This window comes from Oncorhynchus mykiss, chromosome 25 (genome assembly GCF_057628025.1).
Source record: "Oncorhynchus mykiss isolate SJ-2025 chromosome 25, ASM5762802v1, whole genome shotgun sequence".
Taxonomy (NCBI): domain Eukaryota; kingdom Metazoa; phylum Chordata; class Actinopteri; order Salmoniformes; family Salmonidae; genus Oncorhynchus; species Oncorhynchus mykiss.
The window spans coordinates 906,121-926,423 of record NC_143046.1 but is presented as its reverse complement, the minus strand read 5'-3'; the positions used below and the strand labels follow the sequence as shown (position 1 = coordinate 926,423).

General features: G+C 42.6%; 1 protein-coding gene across 5 annotated transcripts in view; it reads left to right on the top strand.

The window, feature by feature from the left end:
- The window catches only part of hdx (highly divergent homeobox), a 39,390-nt gene extending 20,299 nt beyond the window's left edge, over positions 1-19,091 (top strand). For 3 of the 5 annotated variants that reach the window (XM_090221152.1, XM_090221155.1, XM_090221154.1), the window contains 7 exons: positions 7,821-7,874; positions 7,985-8,131; positions 12,059-12,257; positions 12,344-12,423; positions 18,178-18,273; positions 18,471-18,593; positions 18,677-19,091. In XM_090221152.1, coding sequence (XP_090077278.1) covers positions 7,821-7,874; positions 7,985-8,131; positions 12,059-12,257; positions 12,344-12,423; positions 18,178-18,273; positions 18,471-18,593; positions 18,677-18,937 — 960 coding nt within the window. In that variant the 3' untranslated portion in view covers positions 18,938-19,091. The remainder of the gene's footprint in view (positions 1-7,820; positions 7,875-7,984; positions 8,132-12,058; positions 12,258-12,343; positions 12,424-18,177; positions 18,274-18,470; positions 18,594-18,676) is intronic. The other 2 variants (XM_090221153.1, XM_090221156.1) reach the window with 1 other exon arrangement.
- Positions 19,092-20,303: the final 1,212 nt, after the last annotated feature.

Below are 20,303 nucleotides of genomic sequence, written 5' to 3'. Positions count from 1 at the left end.
ACTACTACTACTACTACCCAGTTACTACAACACCACAGACCTCCCCTAGTATACAGGTAGGGATTACTGTTACTACTACTACTACTACTACTACTACCCAGTTACTACAACTCTACAGACCGCCCCTAGTATACAGGTAGGGGTTACTGTTACTACTACTACTACTACTACTACCCAGTTACTACAACACCACAGACCTCCCCTAGTATACAGGTAGGGATTACTGTTACTACTACTACTACTACTACTACCCAGTTACTACAACACTACAGACCTCCCCTAGTATACGGGTAGGGATTACTGTTACTACTACTACTACTACTACTACTACTACTACTACTACTACTACCCAGTTACTACAACTCTACAGACCTCCCCTAGTATACAGGTAGGGGTTACTGTTACTACTACTACTACTACTACTACCCAGTTACTACAACACCACAGACCTTCCCTAGTATACGGGTAGGGATTACTGTTACTACTACTACTACTACTACTACCCAGTTACTACAACACTACAGACCTCCCCTAGTATACAGGTAGGGGTTACTGTTACTACTACTACTACTACTACTACTACCCAGTTACTACAACACTACATACCTCCCCTAGTATACAGGTAGGGGTTACTGTTACTACTACTACTACTACTACTACTACTACTACCCAGTTACTACAACACTACAGACCTCCCCTAGTATACAGGTAGGGGTTACTGTTACTACTACTACTACTACTACTACCCAGTTACTACAACACTACAGACCTCCCCTAGTATACATGTAGGGGTTACTGTTACTACTACTACTACTACTACCCAGTTACTACAACACTACAGACCTCCCCTAGTATACAGGTAGGGGTTACTGTTACTACTACTACTACTACCCAGTTACTACAACACTACAGACCTCCACTAGTATACAGGTAGGGATTACTGTTACTACTACTACTACTACTACTACTACTACCCAGTTACTACAACACTACAGACCTCCCCTAGTATACAGGTAGGGGTTACTGTTACTACTACTACTACCCAGTTACTACAACCCTACAGACCTCCCCTAGTATACAGGTAGGGGTTACTGTTACTACTACTACTACTACTACCCAGTTACTACAACCCTACAGACCTCCCCTAGTATACATGTAGGGATTACTGTTACTACTACTACTACTACTACTACTACTACTACTACTACCCAGTTACTACAACCCTACAGACCTCCCCTAGTATACATGTAGGGATTACTGTTACTACTACTACTACTACTACTACTACTACTACTACTACCCAGTTACTACAACCCTACATACCTCCCCTAGTATACAGGTAGGGATTACTGTTACTACTACTACTACTACTACTACTACTACCCAGTTACTACAACACTACAGACCTCCCCTAGTATACAGGTAGGGGTTACTGTTACTACTACTACTTCCCAGTTACTACAACCCTACAGACCTCCCCTAGTATACATGTAGGGATTACTGTTACTACTACTACTACTACTACCCAGTTACTACAACCCTACAGACCTCCCCTAGTATACATGTAGGGATTACTGTTACTACTACTACTACTACTACCCAGTTACTACAACCCTACAGACCTCCCCTAGTATACAGGTAGGGGTTACTGTTACTACTACTACTACTACTACTACCCAGTTACTACAACCCTACAGACCTCCCCTAGTATACATCTAGGGATTACTGTTACTACTACTACTACTACTACCCAGTTACTACAACACTACAGACCTCCCCTAGTATACAGGTAGGGGTTACTGTTACTACTACTACTACCCAGTTACTACAACTATAACCCAGCATACAGGTAGGGGTTACTGTTACTACTACTACCCAGTTACTACAACTATAACCCAGCATACAGGTAGGGGTTACTGTTACTACTACTACCCAGTTACTACAACTATAACCCAGCATACAGGTAGGGGTTACTGTTACTACTACTACCCAGTTACTACAACTATAACCCAGCATACAGGTAGGGGTTACTGTTACTACTACTACCCAGTTACTACAACTATAACCCAGCATACAGGTAGGGGTTACTGCTACTACTACTACCCAGTTACTACAACTATAACCCAGCATACAGGTAGGGGTTACTGTTACTACTACTACTACTACCCAGTTACTACAACTATAACCCAGCATACAGGTAGGGGTTACTGTTACTACTACTACCCAGTTACTACAACTATAACCCAGCATACAGGTAGGGGTTACTGTTACTACTACTACCCAGTTACTACAACTATAACCCAGCATACAGGTAGGGGTTACTGCTACTACTACTACCCAGTTACTACAACTATAACCCAGCATACAGGTAGGGGTTACTGTTACTACTACTACTACTACCCAGTTACTACAACTATAACCCAGCATACAGGTAGGGGTTACTGTTACTTCTACTACTACTACTACTACCCAGTTACTACAACACTACAGACCTCCCCTAGTATACAGGTAGGGGTTACTGTTACTACTACTACTACTACTACTACCCAGTTACTACAACACTACAGACCTCCCCTAGTATACAGGTAGGGGTTACTGTTACTACTACTACTACTACCCAGTTACTACAACACTACAGACCTCCACTAGTATACAGGTAGGGATTACTGTTACTACTACTACTACTACTACTACTACTACTACTACTACCCAGTTACTACAACACTACAGACCTCCCCTAGTATACAGGTAGGGGTTACTGTTACTACTACTACTACTACTACCCAGTTACTACAACCCTACAGACCTCCCCTAGTATACAGGTAGGGGTTACTGTTACTACTACTACTACTACTACCCAGTTACTACAACCCTACAGACCTCCCCTAGTATACATGTAGGGATTACTGTTACTACTACTACTACTACTACTACTACCCAGTTACTACAACCCTACAGACCTCCCCTAGTATACATGTAGGGATTACTACTACTACTACTACTACTACTACTACTACTACTACTACCCAGTTACTACAACCCTACATACCTCCCCTAGTATACAGGTAGGGGTTACTGTTACTACTACTACTACTACTACTACTACTACCCAGTTACTACAACACTACAGACCTCCCCTAGTATACAGGTAGGGGTTACTGTTACTACTACTACTACTACTTCCCAGTTACTACAACCCTACAGACCTCCCCTAGTATACATGTAGGGATTACTGTTACTACTACTACTACTACTACCCAGTTACTACAACCCTACAGACCTCCCCTAGTATACATGTAGGGATTACTGTTACTACTACTACTACTACTACCCAGTTACTACAACCCTACAGACCTCCCCTAGTATACAGGTAGGGGTTACTGTTACTACTACTACTACTACTTCCCAGTTACTACAACCCTACAGACCTCCCCTAGTATACATGTAGGGATTACTGTTACTACTACTACTACTACTACCCAGTTACTACAACCCTACAGACCTCCCCTAGTATACATGTAGGGATTACTGTTACTACTACTACTACTACTACCCAGTTACTACAACCCTACAGACCTCCCCTAGTATACAGGTAGGGGTTACTGTTACTACTACTACTACTACTACTACCCAGTTACTACAACCCTACAGACCTCCCCTAGTATACATCTAGGGATTACTGTTACTACTACTACTACTACCCAGTTACTACAACACTACAGACCTCCCCTAGTATACAGGTAGGGGTTACTGTTACTACTACTACTACCCAGTTACTACAACTATAACCCAGCATACAGGTAGGGGTTACTGTTACTACTACTACCCAGTTACTACAACTATAACCCAGCATACAGGTAGGGGTTACTGTTACTACTACTACCCAGTTACTACAACTATAACCCAGCATACAGGTAGGGGTTACTGTTACTACTACTACCCAGTTACTACAACTATAACCCAGCATACAGGTAGGGGTTACTGTTACTACTACTACCCAGTTACTACAACTATAACCCAGCATACAGGTAGGGGTTACTGCTACTACTACTACCCAGTTACTACAACTATAACCCAGCATACAGGTAGGGGTTACTGTTACTACTACTACTACTACCCAGTTACTACAACTATAACCCAGCATACAGGTAGGGGTTACTGTTACTACTACTACCCAGTTACTACAACTATAACCCAGCATACAGGTAGGGGTTACTGTTACTACTACTACCCAGTTACTACAACTATAACCCAGCATACAGGTAGGGGTTACTGCTACTACTACTACCCAGTTACTACAACTATAACCCAGCATACAGGTAGGGGTTACTGTTACTACTACTACTACTACCCAGTTACTACAACTATAACCCAGCATACAGGTAGGGGTTACTGTTACTTCTACTACTACTACTACTACCCAGTTACTACAACACTACAGACCTCCCCTAGTATACAGGTAGGGGTTACTGTTACTACTACTACTACTACTACTACCCAGTTACTACAACACTACAGACCTCCCCTAGTATACAGGTAGGGGTTACTGTTACTACTACTACTACTACCCAGTTACTACAACACTACAGACCTCCACTAGTATACAGGTAGGGATTACTGTTACTACTACTACTACTACTACTACTACTACTACTACTACCCAGTTACTACAACACTACAGACCTCCCCTAGTATACAGGTAGGGGTTACTGTTACTACTACTACTACTACTACCCAGTTACTACAACCCTACAGACCTCCCCTAGTATACAGGTAGGGGTTACTGTTACTACTACTACTACTACTACCCAGTTACTACAACCCTACAGACCTCCCCTAGTATACATGTAGGGATTACTGTTACTACTACTACTACTACTACTACTACCCAGTTACTACAACCCTACAGACCTCCCCTAGTATACATGTAGGGATTACTGTTACTACTACTACTACTACTACTACTACTACTACTACTACTACCCAGTTACTACAACCCTACATACCTCCCCTAGTATACAGGTAGGGGTTACTGTTACTACTACTACTACTACTACTACTACTACCCAGTTACTACAACACTACAGACCTCCCCTAGTATACAGGTAGGGGTTACTGTTACTACTACTACTACTACTTCCCAGTTACTACAACCCTACAGACCTCCCCTAGTATACATGTAGGGATTACTGTTACTACTACTACTACTACTACCCAGTTACTACAACCCTACAGACCTCCCCTAGTATACATGTAGGGATTACTGTTACTACTACTACTACTACTACCCAGTTACTACAACCCTACAGACCTCCCCTAGTATACAGGTAGGGGTTACTGTTACTACTACTACTACTACCCAGTTACTACAACCCTACAGACCTCCCCTAGTATACATGTAGGGATTACTGTTACTACTACTACTACTACTACCCAGTTACTACAACACTACAGACCTCCCCTAGTATACAGGTAGGGGTTACTGTTACTACTACTACTACTCAGTTACTACAACTATAACCCAGCATACAGGTAGGGGTTACTGTTACTACTACTACCCAGTTACTACAACTATAACCCAGCATACAGGTAGGGGTAACTGTTACTACTACTACCCAGTTACTACAACTATTACCCAGCATACAGGTAGGGGTTACTGTTACTACTACTACCCAGTTACTACAACTATAACCCAGCATACAGGTAGGGGTTACTGTTACTACTACTACCCAGTTACTACAACTATAACCCAGCATACAGGTAGGGGTTACTGCTACTACTACTACCCAGTTACTACAACTATAACCCAGCATACAGGTAGGGGTTACTGTTACTACTACTACTACTACCCAGTTACTACAACTATAACCCAGCATACAGGTAGGGGTTACTGTTACTACTACTACCCAGTTACTACAACTATAACCCAGCATACAGGTAGGGGTTACTGTTACTACTACTACCCAGTTACTACAACTATAACCCAGCATACAGGTAGGGGTTACTGCTACTACTACTACCCAGTTACTACAACTATAACCCAGCATACAGGTAGGGGTTACTGTTACTACTACTACTACTACCCAGTTACTACAACTATAACCCAGCATACAGGTAGGGATTACTGTTACTACTACTACTACTACTACTACCCAGTTACTACAACTATAACCCAGCATACAGGTAGGGATTACTGTTACTACTACTACTACTACTACTACCCAGTTACTACAACTATAACCCAGCATACAGGTAGGGGTTACTGTTACTACTACTACCCAGTTACTACAACTATAACCCAGCATACAGGTAGGGGTTACTGCTACTACTACTACCCAGTTACTACAACTATAACCCAGCATACAGGTAGGGGTTACTGTTACTACTACTACTACTACCCAGTTACTACAACTATAACCCAGCATACAGGTAGGGATTACTGTTACTACTACTACTACTACTACTACCCAGTTACTACAACTATAACCCAGCATACAGGTAGGGATTACTGTTACTACTACTACTACTACTACTACCCAGTTACTACAACTATAACCCAGCATACAGGTAGGGATTACTGTTACTACTACTACTACTACTACTACCCAGTTACTACAACTATAACCCAGCATACAGGTAGGGGTTACTGTTACTACTACTACTACTACTACTACCCAGTTACTACAACCCTACAGACCTCCCCTAGTATACAGGTAGGGGTTACTGTTACTACTACTACTACTACTACTACCCAGTTACTACAACACCACAGACCTCCCCTAGTATACAGGTAGGGGTTACTGTTACTACTACTACTACTACTACCCAGTTACTACAACACTACATACCTCCCCTAGTATACAGGTAGGGGTTACTGTTACTACTACTACTACTATTACTACCCAGTTACTACAACACTACAGACCTCCCCTAGTATACAGGTAGGGGTTACTGTTACTACTACTACTACCCAGTTACTACAACTATAACCCAGCATACAGGTAGGGATTACTGTTACTACTACTACTACTACTACTACCCAGTTACTACAACTATAACCCAGCATACAGGTAGGGATTACTGTTACTACTACTACTACTACTACTACCCAGTTACTACAACTATAACCCAGCATACAGGTAGGGATTACTGTTACTACTACTACCCAGTTACTACAACTATAACCCAGCATACAGGTAGGGGTTACTGTTACTATTACTACCCAGTTACTACAACTATAACCCAGCATACAGGTAGGGATTACTGTTACTACTACTACCCAGTTACTACAACTATAACCCAGCATACAGGTAGGGGATAGGAATCATTCTAGACTGAAAGTGTACTACTGTGCTGTACATGCAGTCCTCTCCTGTTATCTGTCTAGGTTCCAGTCAGCCTTTCCATTGCTCATCAGTAACTCTCCTCCTCTTTCCTCCTCTCTCTTCTCCTCTTTCCACCTCTTGTCTCCTCTTTCCTCTTCTCGTCTCCTCCTTTCTCATCTTCTCCTCTTTCCACCTCTCGTCTTCTCCCCTCTCCTCCTCTTTCCTCTTCTCGTCTCCTCCTTTCTCATCTTCTCCTCTTTCCACCTCTCGTCTTCTCCCCTCTCCTCCTCTTTCCTCTTCTCGTCTCCTCCTTTCTCATCTTCTCCTCTTTCCACCTCTCGTCTTCTCCCCTCTCCTCCTCTTTCCTCTTCTCGTCTCCTCCTTTCTCATCTTCTCCTCTTTCCACCTCTCGTCTTCTCCCCTCTCCTCCTCTTTCCTCTTCTCGTCTCCTCCCCTCTCCTCCTCTATCCTCCTCTCGTCTCCTCCCCTGTCTAGGTTCCAGTCAGTCCCTCTGCTCCGTGGCTCATCAGTAACTCCAGGAAGAGAACTGTAAGTCTTCATCTAGCAGTCTTTAGGAGATTAGAGCACTGTCACCATCAGACCATCTATACTGTTCCATAATATGTCATGTGTCTATAATGTATAGTGTGTGTGTGTAGCTACAGGACAGGACCCAGTTCAGTGATGTGGACCTGGGCCAGTTGAAGCGGTACTGGGATCGAGGGATGACCAGTCTGGGTTCTGTCTGCAGAGAGAAGATCAACGCAGCAGCCAATCAGCTCAACGTAGACACTGAGATAGTCAAGGTAGCAACCAATCAGAGGCTTCCTCTCAGTTGTATCAGCCAATCACACAGTCCCTTTGAGTGTTGTACAGTATTAACATTAGTTGTGTTTGATTGACAGATGTGGATCTTATATTATATTTTGTGATGTGTTTGATTTAGAGGCGAAAGAAATGCACGCCTATTTAGGCGAGGTGCTGGCTAGAGGAGTGGAACACTTAAAAAATACAGGAGAGCCACACTCTCTAGGAGCTCAGATACAAAAATAATTATGTCCAATGTTTCGACAGACGGTGGTGACCTCGACAATTCATTGTTAAAACGAGAGGCTGCCTGGATCTTTAATTTAAAGACCCTTTGCTCCCTTCGGTCTCAACGTAGACTTTGATCTGAAGCCATTCTTGTGATTATTGTGATTTTGCTATTCTAAATGTCTGTCTGCTTATGCAGCCAAATTGATCTATGATCGTACGCAATCCATTTGTTTTTTTGTATGCTATTTTAATATTTAATATATGAGAATAAACCAATGATATCAGGCCACACCCGGCCATGACTACAGACACCTGTGTGTCCTTTGACACGACATAATGAGTCACCCCACTGTGTTTGTCATTGTACCCTGATGACGCGTTGGACCTACAGTGGGGAGTTTACATACACTGAGGTTGGAGTCATTAAAACTTGTTTTTCAACCACTCCACAAATTTATTTTAAACAAACTATAGTTTTGGCAAGTCGGTAAGGACATCTACTTTGTGCATGACACAAGTAAGTTTTACTAAAATTGTTTACAGACAGATTATTTCACTTATAATTCACTGTATCACAATTCCAGTGGGTCAGAAGTTTATATACACTATACACTAAAGACTGTGCCTTTAAACAGCTTGGAAAATTTCCAGAAAATGTCATGGCTTTAGAAGCTTCTGATAGGCTGATTGACATAATTTGTGTCAATTGGAGGTGTACCTGTGGATGTATTTCAAGGCCTACCTTCAAACTCAGTGCCTCTTTGTTTGACATCATGGGAAAATCCAAAGAAATCAGCCAAGACCTCAGAATAAAAATTGTAGACCTCCACACATCTGGTTCATCCTTGGGAGCAATCCACACGCCTGAAGATACCACGTTCGTACGCAAGTATAAACATCATGGGACCACACAGCCGTCATACCGCACAGGAAAGAGACGCGTTCTGTCTCCTAGAGATGAACGTACTTTGGTGTGAAAAGTGCAAATCAATCCCAGAACAACAGCAAAAGACATTGTGAAGATGCTGGAGGAAACAGGTACAAAATTATCTATATCTACAGTAAAACGAGTCCTATATCGACATAACCTGAAAGGCCGCTCAGAAATGAAGAAGCCACTGCTCCAAAACCGCCATAAAAAAGCCAGACTACGGTTTGCAACTGCAACTGTACATGGGGACAAAGATCATACTTTTTGGAGAAATGTCCTCTGGTCTGATGAAACAAAAATAGAACTGTTTGGCCATAATGACCATCGTTATGTTTTGAGGTAAAATGGGGAGGCTTGCAAGCCGAAGAACACCATCCCAACCGTGGGGGCAGCACAGGGGGGCAGCATGATGTTGTGGGGGTGCGTTGCTGCAGGAGGGACTGGTGCACTTCACAAAATAAATGTCATCATGAGGAAAGAGAATTTTTGTGGATATATTGAAGCAACATCTCAAGTCATCAGTCAGGAAGTTAAAGCTTGGTCTCAAACGGGTCTTCCAAATGGACAATGACCCCAAGCATACTTCCAAAGTTGTGGCAAAATGGCTTAAGGACAAGTCAATGTATTGGAGTGGCCATCACAAAGCCCTGACCTCAATCCTATAGAACATTTTTGGGAAGAACTGAAAAAGTGAGTGCGAGCATGGAGGCCTATAAACCTGACTCAGTTACACCAGCTCTGTCAGGAGAAATGGGCCAAAATTCACCCAACTTATTGTGGGAAGCTTGTGGAAGGCTACCCGAAACGTTTGACCCAAGTTAAGCAATTTAAAGGCAATGCTACCAAATACTAATTGCGTGTACAGTCCTGGTCAAATGTTTTGAGAATGACACAAATATTAATTTCCACAAAGTGTGCTTCTTCAGTGTCTTTAAATGTTTGTGTCAGATGTTACTATGGAATACTGAAGTATAATTACGAGCATTTCATAAGTGTCAAAGGCTTTTATTGACAGTTACATGAAGTTGATGCAAAGAGTCAATATTTGCAGTGTTGACCCTTCTTTTTCAAGACCTCTGCAAACCGCCCTGGCATGCAGTCAATTAACTTCTGGGCCATATCCTGACTGATGGCAGCCCATTCTTGCATAATCAATGCTTGGAGTTTGTCAGAATTTGTTGGTTTTTGTTTGTCCATCCACCTCTTGAGGATTGACCACAAGTTCTCAATGGGATTAAGGTCTGGGGAGTTTCCTGGCCATGGACCCAAAATATCGATGTTATGTTCCCCGAGCCACTTAGTTATCACTTTTGCCTCATGGCAAGGTGCTCCATCATGCTGGAAAAGGCATTGTTTGTCACCAAACTGTTCCTGGATGGTTGGGAGAAGTTGCTCTCGGAGGATGAGGTTGGTACCATTCGATATTCATGGCTGTGTTCTTAGGCAAAATTGTGAGTTGAGCCCACTCCCTTGGCTGATAAGCAACCCCACACATGAATGGTCTCAGGATGCTTTACTGTTGGCATGACACAGGACTGATGGTAGCGCTCACCTTGTCTTCTCCGACAAGCTTTTTTCCGGATGCCCCAAACAATCGGAAAGGGGATTCATCAGAGAAAATGACTTTACCCCAGTCCTCAGCAGTCCAATCCCTGTACCTTTTGCAGAATATCAGTCTGTCCCTGATGTTTTTCCTGGAGAAAAGTGGCTTCTTTGCTGCCCTTCTTGACACCAGGCCAACCTCCAAAAGTCTTCGCCTCACTGTGCGTGCAGATGCACTCCCTCCTGCCTGCTGCCAATCCTGAGCAAGCTCTGTACTGGTGGTGCCCCGATCCCACAGCTGAATCAACTTTAGGAGACGGTCCTGGCGCTTGCTGGACTTTCTTGGGCACCTTGAAGCCTTCTTCACAACAATTGAACCGCTCTCCTTGAAGTTCTTGATGATCCGATAAATTGTTGATTTAATTGCAATCTTACTGGCAGCAATATCCTTGCCTTTGAAGCCCTTTTTGTGCAAAGCAATGATGACGGCACGTGTTTCCTTGCAGGTAACCATGGTTGACAGAGGAAGAACAATGATTCCAAGCACCACCCTCCTTTTGAAGCTTCCAGTCTGTTATTCGAACTCAATCAGCATGACAGAGTGATCTCTAGCCTTGTCCTCGTCAGCACTCACACCTGTGTTAACGAGAGAATCACTGACATGATGTTAGCTGGTCCTTTTGTGGCAGGGCTGAAATGTAGTGGAAACATTTTTGGGGGAATTCAGTTCATTTGCATGGCACAGAGGGACTTTGCAATTAATTGCAATTCATCTGATCACTCTTCATAACATTCTGGAGTGTATGCAAATTGCCATCATTCAAACTGAGGCAGCAGACTTTGTGAAAATTTATATTTGTGTCATTCTCAAAACTTTTGTATGTTAACTTCTGACCCGCTGGGAATGTGATGAATGTAATAAAAGCTGAAATAAATCATTCTCTCTACTATTATTCTGACATTTCACATTCTTTAAATAAAGTGGTGATCTAACTGACCTAAGACAGGAAATGTTTACTAAGATTAAATGTCAGGAATTGTGAAAAACTGACTTTAAATGTATTTGGCTGTGTATGTAAACTTCCCACTTCAACTGTAAATATTTTTGCGTCTGAGCTCCTAGAGTGTGTGGCTGTCCTTCATTTTTTAAAGTGATGTATTTGTTTGACAGACGTGGATCTTAACAGTATATTATATGTTGGGCTATGTGTTTGTTTGACAGACGTGGATCGGGAACCGGAGGAGGAAGTACCGTCTGATGGGCATCGAGATCCCGTTCCCTAAATGTGGGCCGGCCGTGTTCCTGACATCACAGGAAGGGGAGGAGTCTCCCTCTGCGCTGAGTTCCGATGGGGAGGGGCTTGGAACACCAGAGTTGGGAGACAACCTAAACGATGGAGCGTCCTTCTGTCTGTCCGAGGGTGAGGCGCGCACACACACACACACACACACACACACACAACCACCCCCAGTAGCAGTGTCCAGTGTAACAGTGTTGTTGTTTTAGATGGGACCAGTGATTCGTACCAGAGAGAAGAAGAGAATGGAGTAGAGGACAGCAGCAGCGCTCCCATGGTTCACGACGTGGTACTGCAGTATACACTAGTACACTACACTGTTATTACACTAGAGGGACACTGTTATGACACTAGAGACACGAGAGAGACCCTGTTATGACACTAGAGAGTCCCTGTTATGACACTAGAGAGACCCTGTTATGACACTAGAGAGACCCTGTTATGACACTAGAGAGACCCTGTTATGACACTACAGAGACCCTGTTATGACACTAGAGAGACCCTGTTATGACACTAGAGAGACCCTGTTATGACACTAGAGAGACCCTGTTATGACACTAGAGAGACCCTGTTATGACACTAGAGAGACCCTGTTATGACACTAGAATGACCCTGTTATGACACTAGAATGACCCTGTTATGACACTAGAGACACTAGAATGACCCTGTTATGACACGAGAGAGACCCTGTTATGACACTAGAGGCACTAGAATGACCCTGTTATGACACTAGAGACACTAGAATGACCCTGTTATGACACTAGAGATACCCTGTTATGATACTATAGAGACCCTGTTATGATACTAGAGAGACCCTGTTATGACACTAGAGACCATGTTATGACACTAGATACCCTGTTATGTTACTAGATACCCTGTTATGACACTAGAAAGACCCTGTTATGATTTTAGAGACACTAGAGACACTGTTATGACACTAGAGGGACACTGTTATGACACTAGAGACACGAGAGAGACAGTGTTATGACACTAGAGTCCCTGTTATGACACTAGAAAGTCCCTGTTATGACACTAGAGAGACCCTGTTATGACACTAGAGAGACCCTGTTATGACACTAGAGAGACCCTGTTATGACACTAGAGAGACCCTGTTATGACACTAGAGAGACCCTGTTATGACACTAGAGAGACCCTGTTATGACACGAGAGACCCTGTTATGACACTAGAGAGACCCTGTTATGACACTAGAGAGACCCTGTTATGACACTAGAGAGACCCTGTTATGACACTAGAATGACCCTGTTATGACACTAGAATGACCCTGTTATGACACTAGAGACACTAGAATGACCCTGTTATGACACGAGAGAGACCCTGTTATGACACTAGAGGCACTAGAATGACCCTGTTATGACACTAGAGACACTAGAATGACCCTGTTATGACACTAGAGATACCCTGTTATGATACTATAGAGACCCTGTTATGATACTAGAGAGACCCTGTTATGACACTAGAGACCATGTTATGACACTAGATACCCTGTTATGATACTAGATACCCTGTTATGACACTAGAAAGACCCTGTTATGATTTTAGAGACACTAGAGACACTGTTATGACACTAGAGGGACACTGTTATGACACTAGAGACACGAGAGAGACACTGTTATGACACTAGAGTCCCTGTTATGACACTAGAGAGTCCCTGTTATGACACTAGAGAGTCCCTGTTATGACACTAGAGAGACCCTGTTATGACACTAGAGAGACCCTGTTATGACACTAGAGAGACCCTGTTATGACACTAGAGAGACCCTGTTATGACACTAGAGAGACCCTGTTATGACACTAGAGAGACCCTGTTATGACACTAGAGAGACCCTGTTATGACACTAGAATGACCCTGTTATGACACTAGAGAGACCCTGTTATGACACTAGAGACCCTGTTATGACACTAGAGACCCTGTTATGGCACTAGAGAAACTAGAGAGACCCTGTTATGACACTAGAGAAACTAGAGAGACCCTGTTATGACACTAGAGAAACTAGAGAGACCCTGTTATGACACTAGAGAGACCCTGTTATGACACTAGAGAGACCCTGTTATGACACTAGAGAGACCCTGTTATGACACTAGAATGACCCTGTTATGACACTAGAGAAACTAGAGAGACCCTGTTATGACACTAGAGAAACTAGAGAGACCCTGTTATGACACTAGAGAAACTAGAGACCCTGTTATGATACTAGAGACTATAGAGACCCTGTTATGACACTAGAGACCATGTTATGGCACTAGATACCCTGTTATGACACTAGAAAGACCCTGTTATGATGTTAGAGACACTAGAGACCCTGTTATGACACTAGAGAGACTAGAGACACTGTTATGACACTAGAGAGACTGTTATGACACTAGAGAGACCGTGTTATGACACTAGAGAGACCCTGTTATGACACTAGAGAGACCCTGTTATGACACTAGAGGCACTAGAGAGACCCTGTTATGATACTAGAGACTATAGAGACCCTGTTATGATACTAGAGAGACTAGAGTGACCCTGTTATGATACTAGAGACTATAGAGACCCTGTTATGATACTAGAGAGACTAGAGTGACCCTGTTATGATACTAGAGACTATAGAGACCCTGTTATGATACTAGAGTGACCCTGTTATGATACTAGATACTATAGAGACCCTGTTATGATACTAGAGAGACCCTGTTATGACACTAGAGAGACCCTGTTATGATACTAGAGACACTAGAGAGACCTTGTTATGACACTAGAGAGACCTTGTTATGACATGAGAGAGACCCTGTTATAACACTAGAGACCCTGTTATGATACTAGAGAGACCCTGTTATGACACTAGAGAGACCCTGTTATGATACTAGAAAGACCCTGTTATGACACTAGAATGACCCTGTTATGACACTAGAGAGACCCTGTTATGACACTAGAGAGACCCTGTTATGACACGAGAGACCCTGTTATGACACTAGAGAGACCCTGTTATGACACTAGAGAGACCCTGTTATGATGCTAGAGACACTAGAGACCCTGTTATGATGCTAGAGACACTAGAGACACTGTTATGACACTAGAGGGACACTGTTATGATACTAGAAAGACCCTGTTATGACACTAGAATGACCCTGTTATGACACTAGAATGACCCTGTTATGACACTAGAGACACTGTTATGACACTAGAGACACTGTTATGACACTAGAGACACTGTTATGACACTAGAGAGACCCTGTTATGATACTAGAAAGACCCTGTTATGACACTAGAGAAACTAGAGAGACCCTGTTATGACACTAGAGAGACCCTGTTATGACACTAGAGAGACCCTGTTATGACACTAGAGAGACCCTGTTATGACACTAGAATGACCCTGTTATGACACTAGAGAAACTAGAGAGACCCTGTTATGACACTAGAGAAACTAGAGAGACCCTGTTATGACACTAGAGAAACTAGAGACCCTGTTATGATACTAGAGACTATAGAGACCCTGTTATGACACTAGAGAGACCCTGTTATGACACGAGAGACCCTGTTATGACACTAGAGAGACCCTGTTATGACACTAGAGAGACCCTGTTATGATGCTAGAGACACTAGAGACCCTGTTATGACACTAGAGAGACTAGAGACACTGTTATGACACTAGAGGGACTGTTACTTTACACTGTAAACATGGGAATGTAAAGAAGAGCGTTGAGATTTAGCCACTGATTATATAGGGTTGTGTTTCCTGACAGATTTAGCCACTGATTATATAGGGTTGTGTTTCCTGACAGATTTAGCCACTGATTATATAGGGTTGTGTTTCCTGACAGATTTAGCCACTGATTATATAGGGTTGTGTTTCCTGACAGATTTAGCCACTGATTATATAGGGTTGTGTTTCCTGACAGATTTAGCCACTGATTATATAGGGTTGTGTTTCCTGACAGATTTAGCCACTGATTATATAGGGTTGTGTTTCCTGACAGATTTAGCCACTGACTATATAGGGTTGTGTTTCCTGACAGATTTAGTCACTGATTATATAGGGTTGTGTTTCCTGACAGATTTAGCCACTGATTATATAGGGTTGTGTTTCCTGACAGATTTAGCCACTGATTATATAGGGTTGTGTTTCCTGACAGATTTAGCCACTGATTATATAGGGTTGTGTTTCCTGACAGATTTAGCCACTGATTATATAGGGTTGTGTTTCCTGACAGATTTAGCCACTGATTATATAGGGTTGTGTTTCCTGACAGATTTAGCCACTGATTATATAGGGTTGTGTTTCCTGACAGATTTAGCCACTGATTATATAGGGTTGTGTTTCCTGACAGATTTAGCCACTGATTATATAGGGTTGTGTTTCCTGACAGATTTAGCCACTGATTATATAGGGTTGTGTTTCCTGACAGATTTAGCCACTGACTATATAGGGTTGTGTTTCCTGACAGATTTAGTCACTGATTATATAGGGTTGTGTTTCCTGACAGATTTAGCCACTGATTATATAGGGTTGTGTTTCCTGACAGATTTAGCCACTGATTATATAGGGTTGTGTTTCCTGACAGATTTAGCCACTGATTATATAGGGTTGTGTTTCCTGACAGATTTAGCCACTGATTATATAGGGTTGTGTTTCCTGACAGATTTAGCCACTGATTATATAGGGTTGTGTTTCCTGACAGATTTAGTCACTGATTATATAGGGTTGTGTTTCCTGACAGATTTAGCCACTGATTATATAGGGTTGTGTTTCCTGACAGATTTAGCCACTGATTATATAGGGTTGTGTTTCCTGACAGATTTAGCCACTGATTATATAGGGTTCTGTTTCCTGACAGATTTAGCCACTGATTATATAGGGTTGTGTTTCCTGACAGATTTAGCCACTGATTATATAGGGTTGTGTTTCCTGACAGATTTAGTCACTGATTATATAGGGTTGTGTTTCCTGACAGATTTAGCCACTGATTATATAGGGTTGTGTTTCCTGACAGATTTAGCCACTGATTATATAGGGTTGTGTTTCCTGACAGATTTAGCCACTGATTATATAGGGTTGTGTTTCCTGACAGATTTAGCCACTGACTATATAGGGTTGTGTTTCCTGACAGATTTAGCCACTGATTATATAGGGTTGTGTTTCCTGACAGATTTAGCCACTGACTATATAGGGTTGTGTTTCCTGACAGATTTAGCCACTGATTATATAGGGTTGTGTTTCCTGACAGATTTAGTCACTGATTATATAGGGTTGTGTTTCCTGACAGATTTAGCCACTGATTATATAGGGTTGTGTTTCCTGACAGATTTAGCCACTGATTATATAGGGTTCTGTTTCCTGACAGATTTAGCCACTGATTATATAGGGTTGTGTTTCCTGACAGATTTAGCCACTGATTATATAGGGTTGTGTTTCCTGACAGATTTAGCCACTGACTATATAGGGTTGTGTTTCCTGACAGATTTAGCCACTGATTATATAGGGTTGTGTTTCCTGACAGATTTAGCCACTGATTATATAGGGTTGTGTTTCCTGACAGATTTAGTCACTGATTATATAGGGTTGTGTTTCCTGACAGATTTAGTCACTGATTATATAGGGTTGTGTTTCCTGACAGATTTAGCCACTGATTATATAGGGTTGTGTTTCCTGACAGATTTAGCCACTGATTATATAGGGTTGTGTTTCCTGACAGATTTAGCCACTGATTATATAGGGTTCTGTTTCCTGACAGATTTAGCCACTGATTATATAGGGTTGTGTTTCCTGACAGATTTAGCCACTGATTATATAGGGTTGTGTTTCCTGACAGATTTAGCCACTGATTATATAGGGTTGTGTTTCCTGACAGATTTAGCCACTGATTATATAGGGTTGTGTTTCCTGACAGATTTAGCCACTGATTATATAGGGTTGTGTTTCCTGACAGATTTAGCCACTGATTATATAGGGTTGTGTTTCCTGACAGATTTAGTCACTGATTATATAGGGTTGTGTTTCCTGACAGATTTAGTCACTGATTATATAGGGTTGTGTTTCCTGACAGAAGATAGAGGTGATTGATGATGATGATGATGATGATGATGGTGTTGAGATGGTCGGATCTGATATGGAAAACATGCAGAACCTCCTGGAGTTTAAGGTGATGGAACACACACACACACACACACACACACACACACACACACACACACACACCCACATACACACACACACACACACACACACACACACACACACACACACACACACACACACACACACACACACACACACACACACACAACCATACCATGATGTGTATAGGCCAGTATGTCATGTTGTCTGTGTGTGTTTCAGCTTGAGGAGGTGCAGTATCTGGAGAGCCAACTAGAGAATCAGAATCAGAGATATTATGAGTTGGTGACCTTCACCAAGAGTCTTCTGACTGCTGTAAGGACCAACAACTTGGACAGACAACAGGTACACACACACAACCACACTTACACAACATCATTTCATTTCGAAAAAGCACACAGTGTCTCTGACTGTGTGTGTGTGTGTAGGAACTTCTAGCCAGTCTACCTCAGCCTGCAGATCAGGACTGGGACATGAGTCCAGAGGGAGGAGCCAACCCCATCTCCATAACAACAAACTCTGCATCCAATCACGAGTCCCCGTTGGCCGGGAGCAATGACGAGACACCATTGGTCAACCCCAACAAGGACCTCCCATTGGTCACTGTAAACGAAGACGGTTCATTGATTGCTGAGCTCAACGAGTCGTCTGTATCAGAGGAACTAGAGACTGAGACCGGACCAGAGTGACTGTACTGACACACACAACCACTCCACACCCTGTGCCTGTGGAAGGATCCTAAACTAACTGTGCTGGGCTCACAATGCCTTTTCTATTACTTATCACTACGCCTTGACTGGTCTAGTATCAGACACAACAATAAACAGACTCCATAATAACTGACCTGACGACTCCGTCTGTTGTTACTCTGCCCAGAATGTCTGTTACTGTCTGTTACCATCCAGAATGTCTGTTACTCTATTGACTGTCTGTTACCATCCAGAATGTATGTTACTCTGTTGGCTGTCTGTTACCATCCAGAATGTCTGTTACTCTCTGTTACCATCCAGAATGTCTGTTACTGTCTGTTAACATCCAGAATGTCTGTTACTCTATTGACTGTCTGTTACCATCCAGAATGTATGTTACTCTGTTGGCTGTCTGTTACCATCCAGAATGTATGTTACTCTGTTGGCTGTCTGTTACCATCCAGAATGTCTGTTACTCTCTGTTACCATCCAGAATGTCTGTTACTGTCTGTTAACATCCAGAACGTCTGTTACTCTATTGACTGTCTGTTACCATCCAGAATGTATGTTACTCTGTTGGCTGTCTGTTACCATCCAGAATGTATGTTACTCTGTTGGCTGTCTGTTACCATCCAGAATGTCTGTTACTCTGTTGGCTGTCTGTTACCATCCAGAATGTCTGTTACTCTGTTGACTGTCTGTTACCATCCAGAATGTCTGTTACTGTCTGTTACCATCCAGAATGTCTGTTGCTCTGTTGGCTGTCTGGTACCATCCAGAATGTCTGTTGCTCTGTTGGCTGTCTGTTACCATCCAGAATGTCTGTTACTCTATTGACTGTCTGTTACCATCCAGAATGTCTGTTACTCTGTTGGCTGTCTGTTACCATCCAGAATGTCTGTTACTCTATTGACTGTCTGTTACCAGCCAGAATGTCTGTTACTCTATTGACTGTCTGTTACCATCCAGAATGTCTGTTGCTCTGTTGGCTGTCTGGTACCATCCAGAATGTATGTTGCTCTGTTGGCTGTCTGTTACCATCCAGAATGTCTGTTACTCTATTGACTGTCTGTTACCATCCAGAATGTCTGTTACTCTGTTGGCTGTCTGTTACCATCCAGAATGTCTGTTACTCTATTGACTGTCTGTTACCAGCCAGAATGTCTGTGACTGTCTGTTACCATCCAGAATGTCTGTTACTGTCTGTTGCCATCCAGAATGTCTGTTACTCTCTGTTACCATCCAGAATGTCTGTTACTGTCTGTTAACATCCAGAATGTCTGTTACTCTATTGACTGTCTGTTACCATCCAGAATGTCTGTTACTCTCTGTTACCATCCAGAATGTCTGTTACTCTCTGTTACCA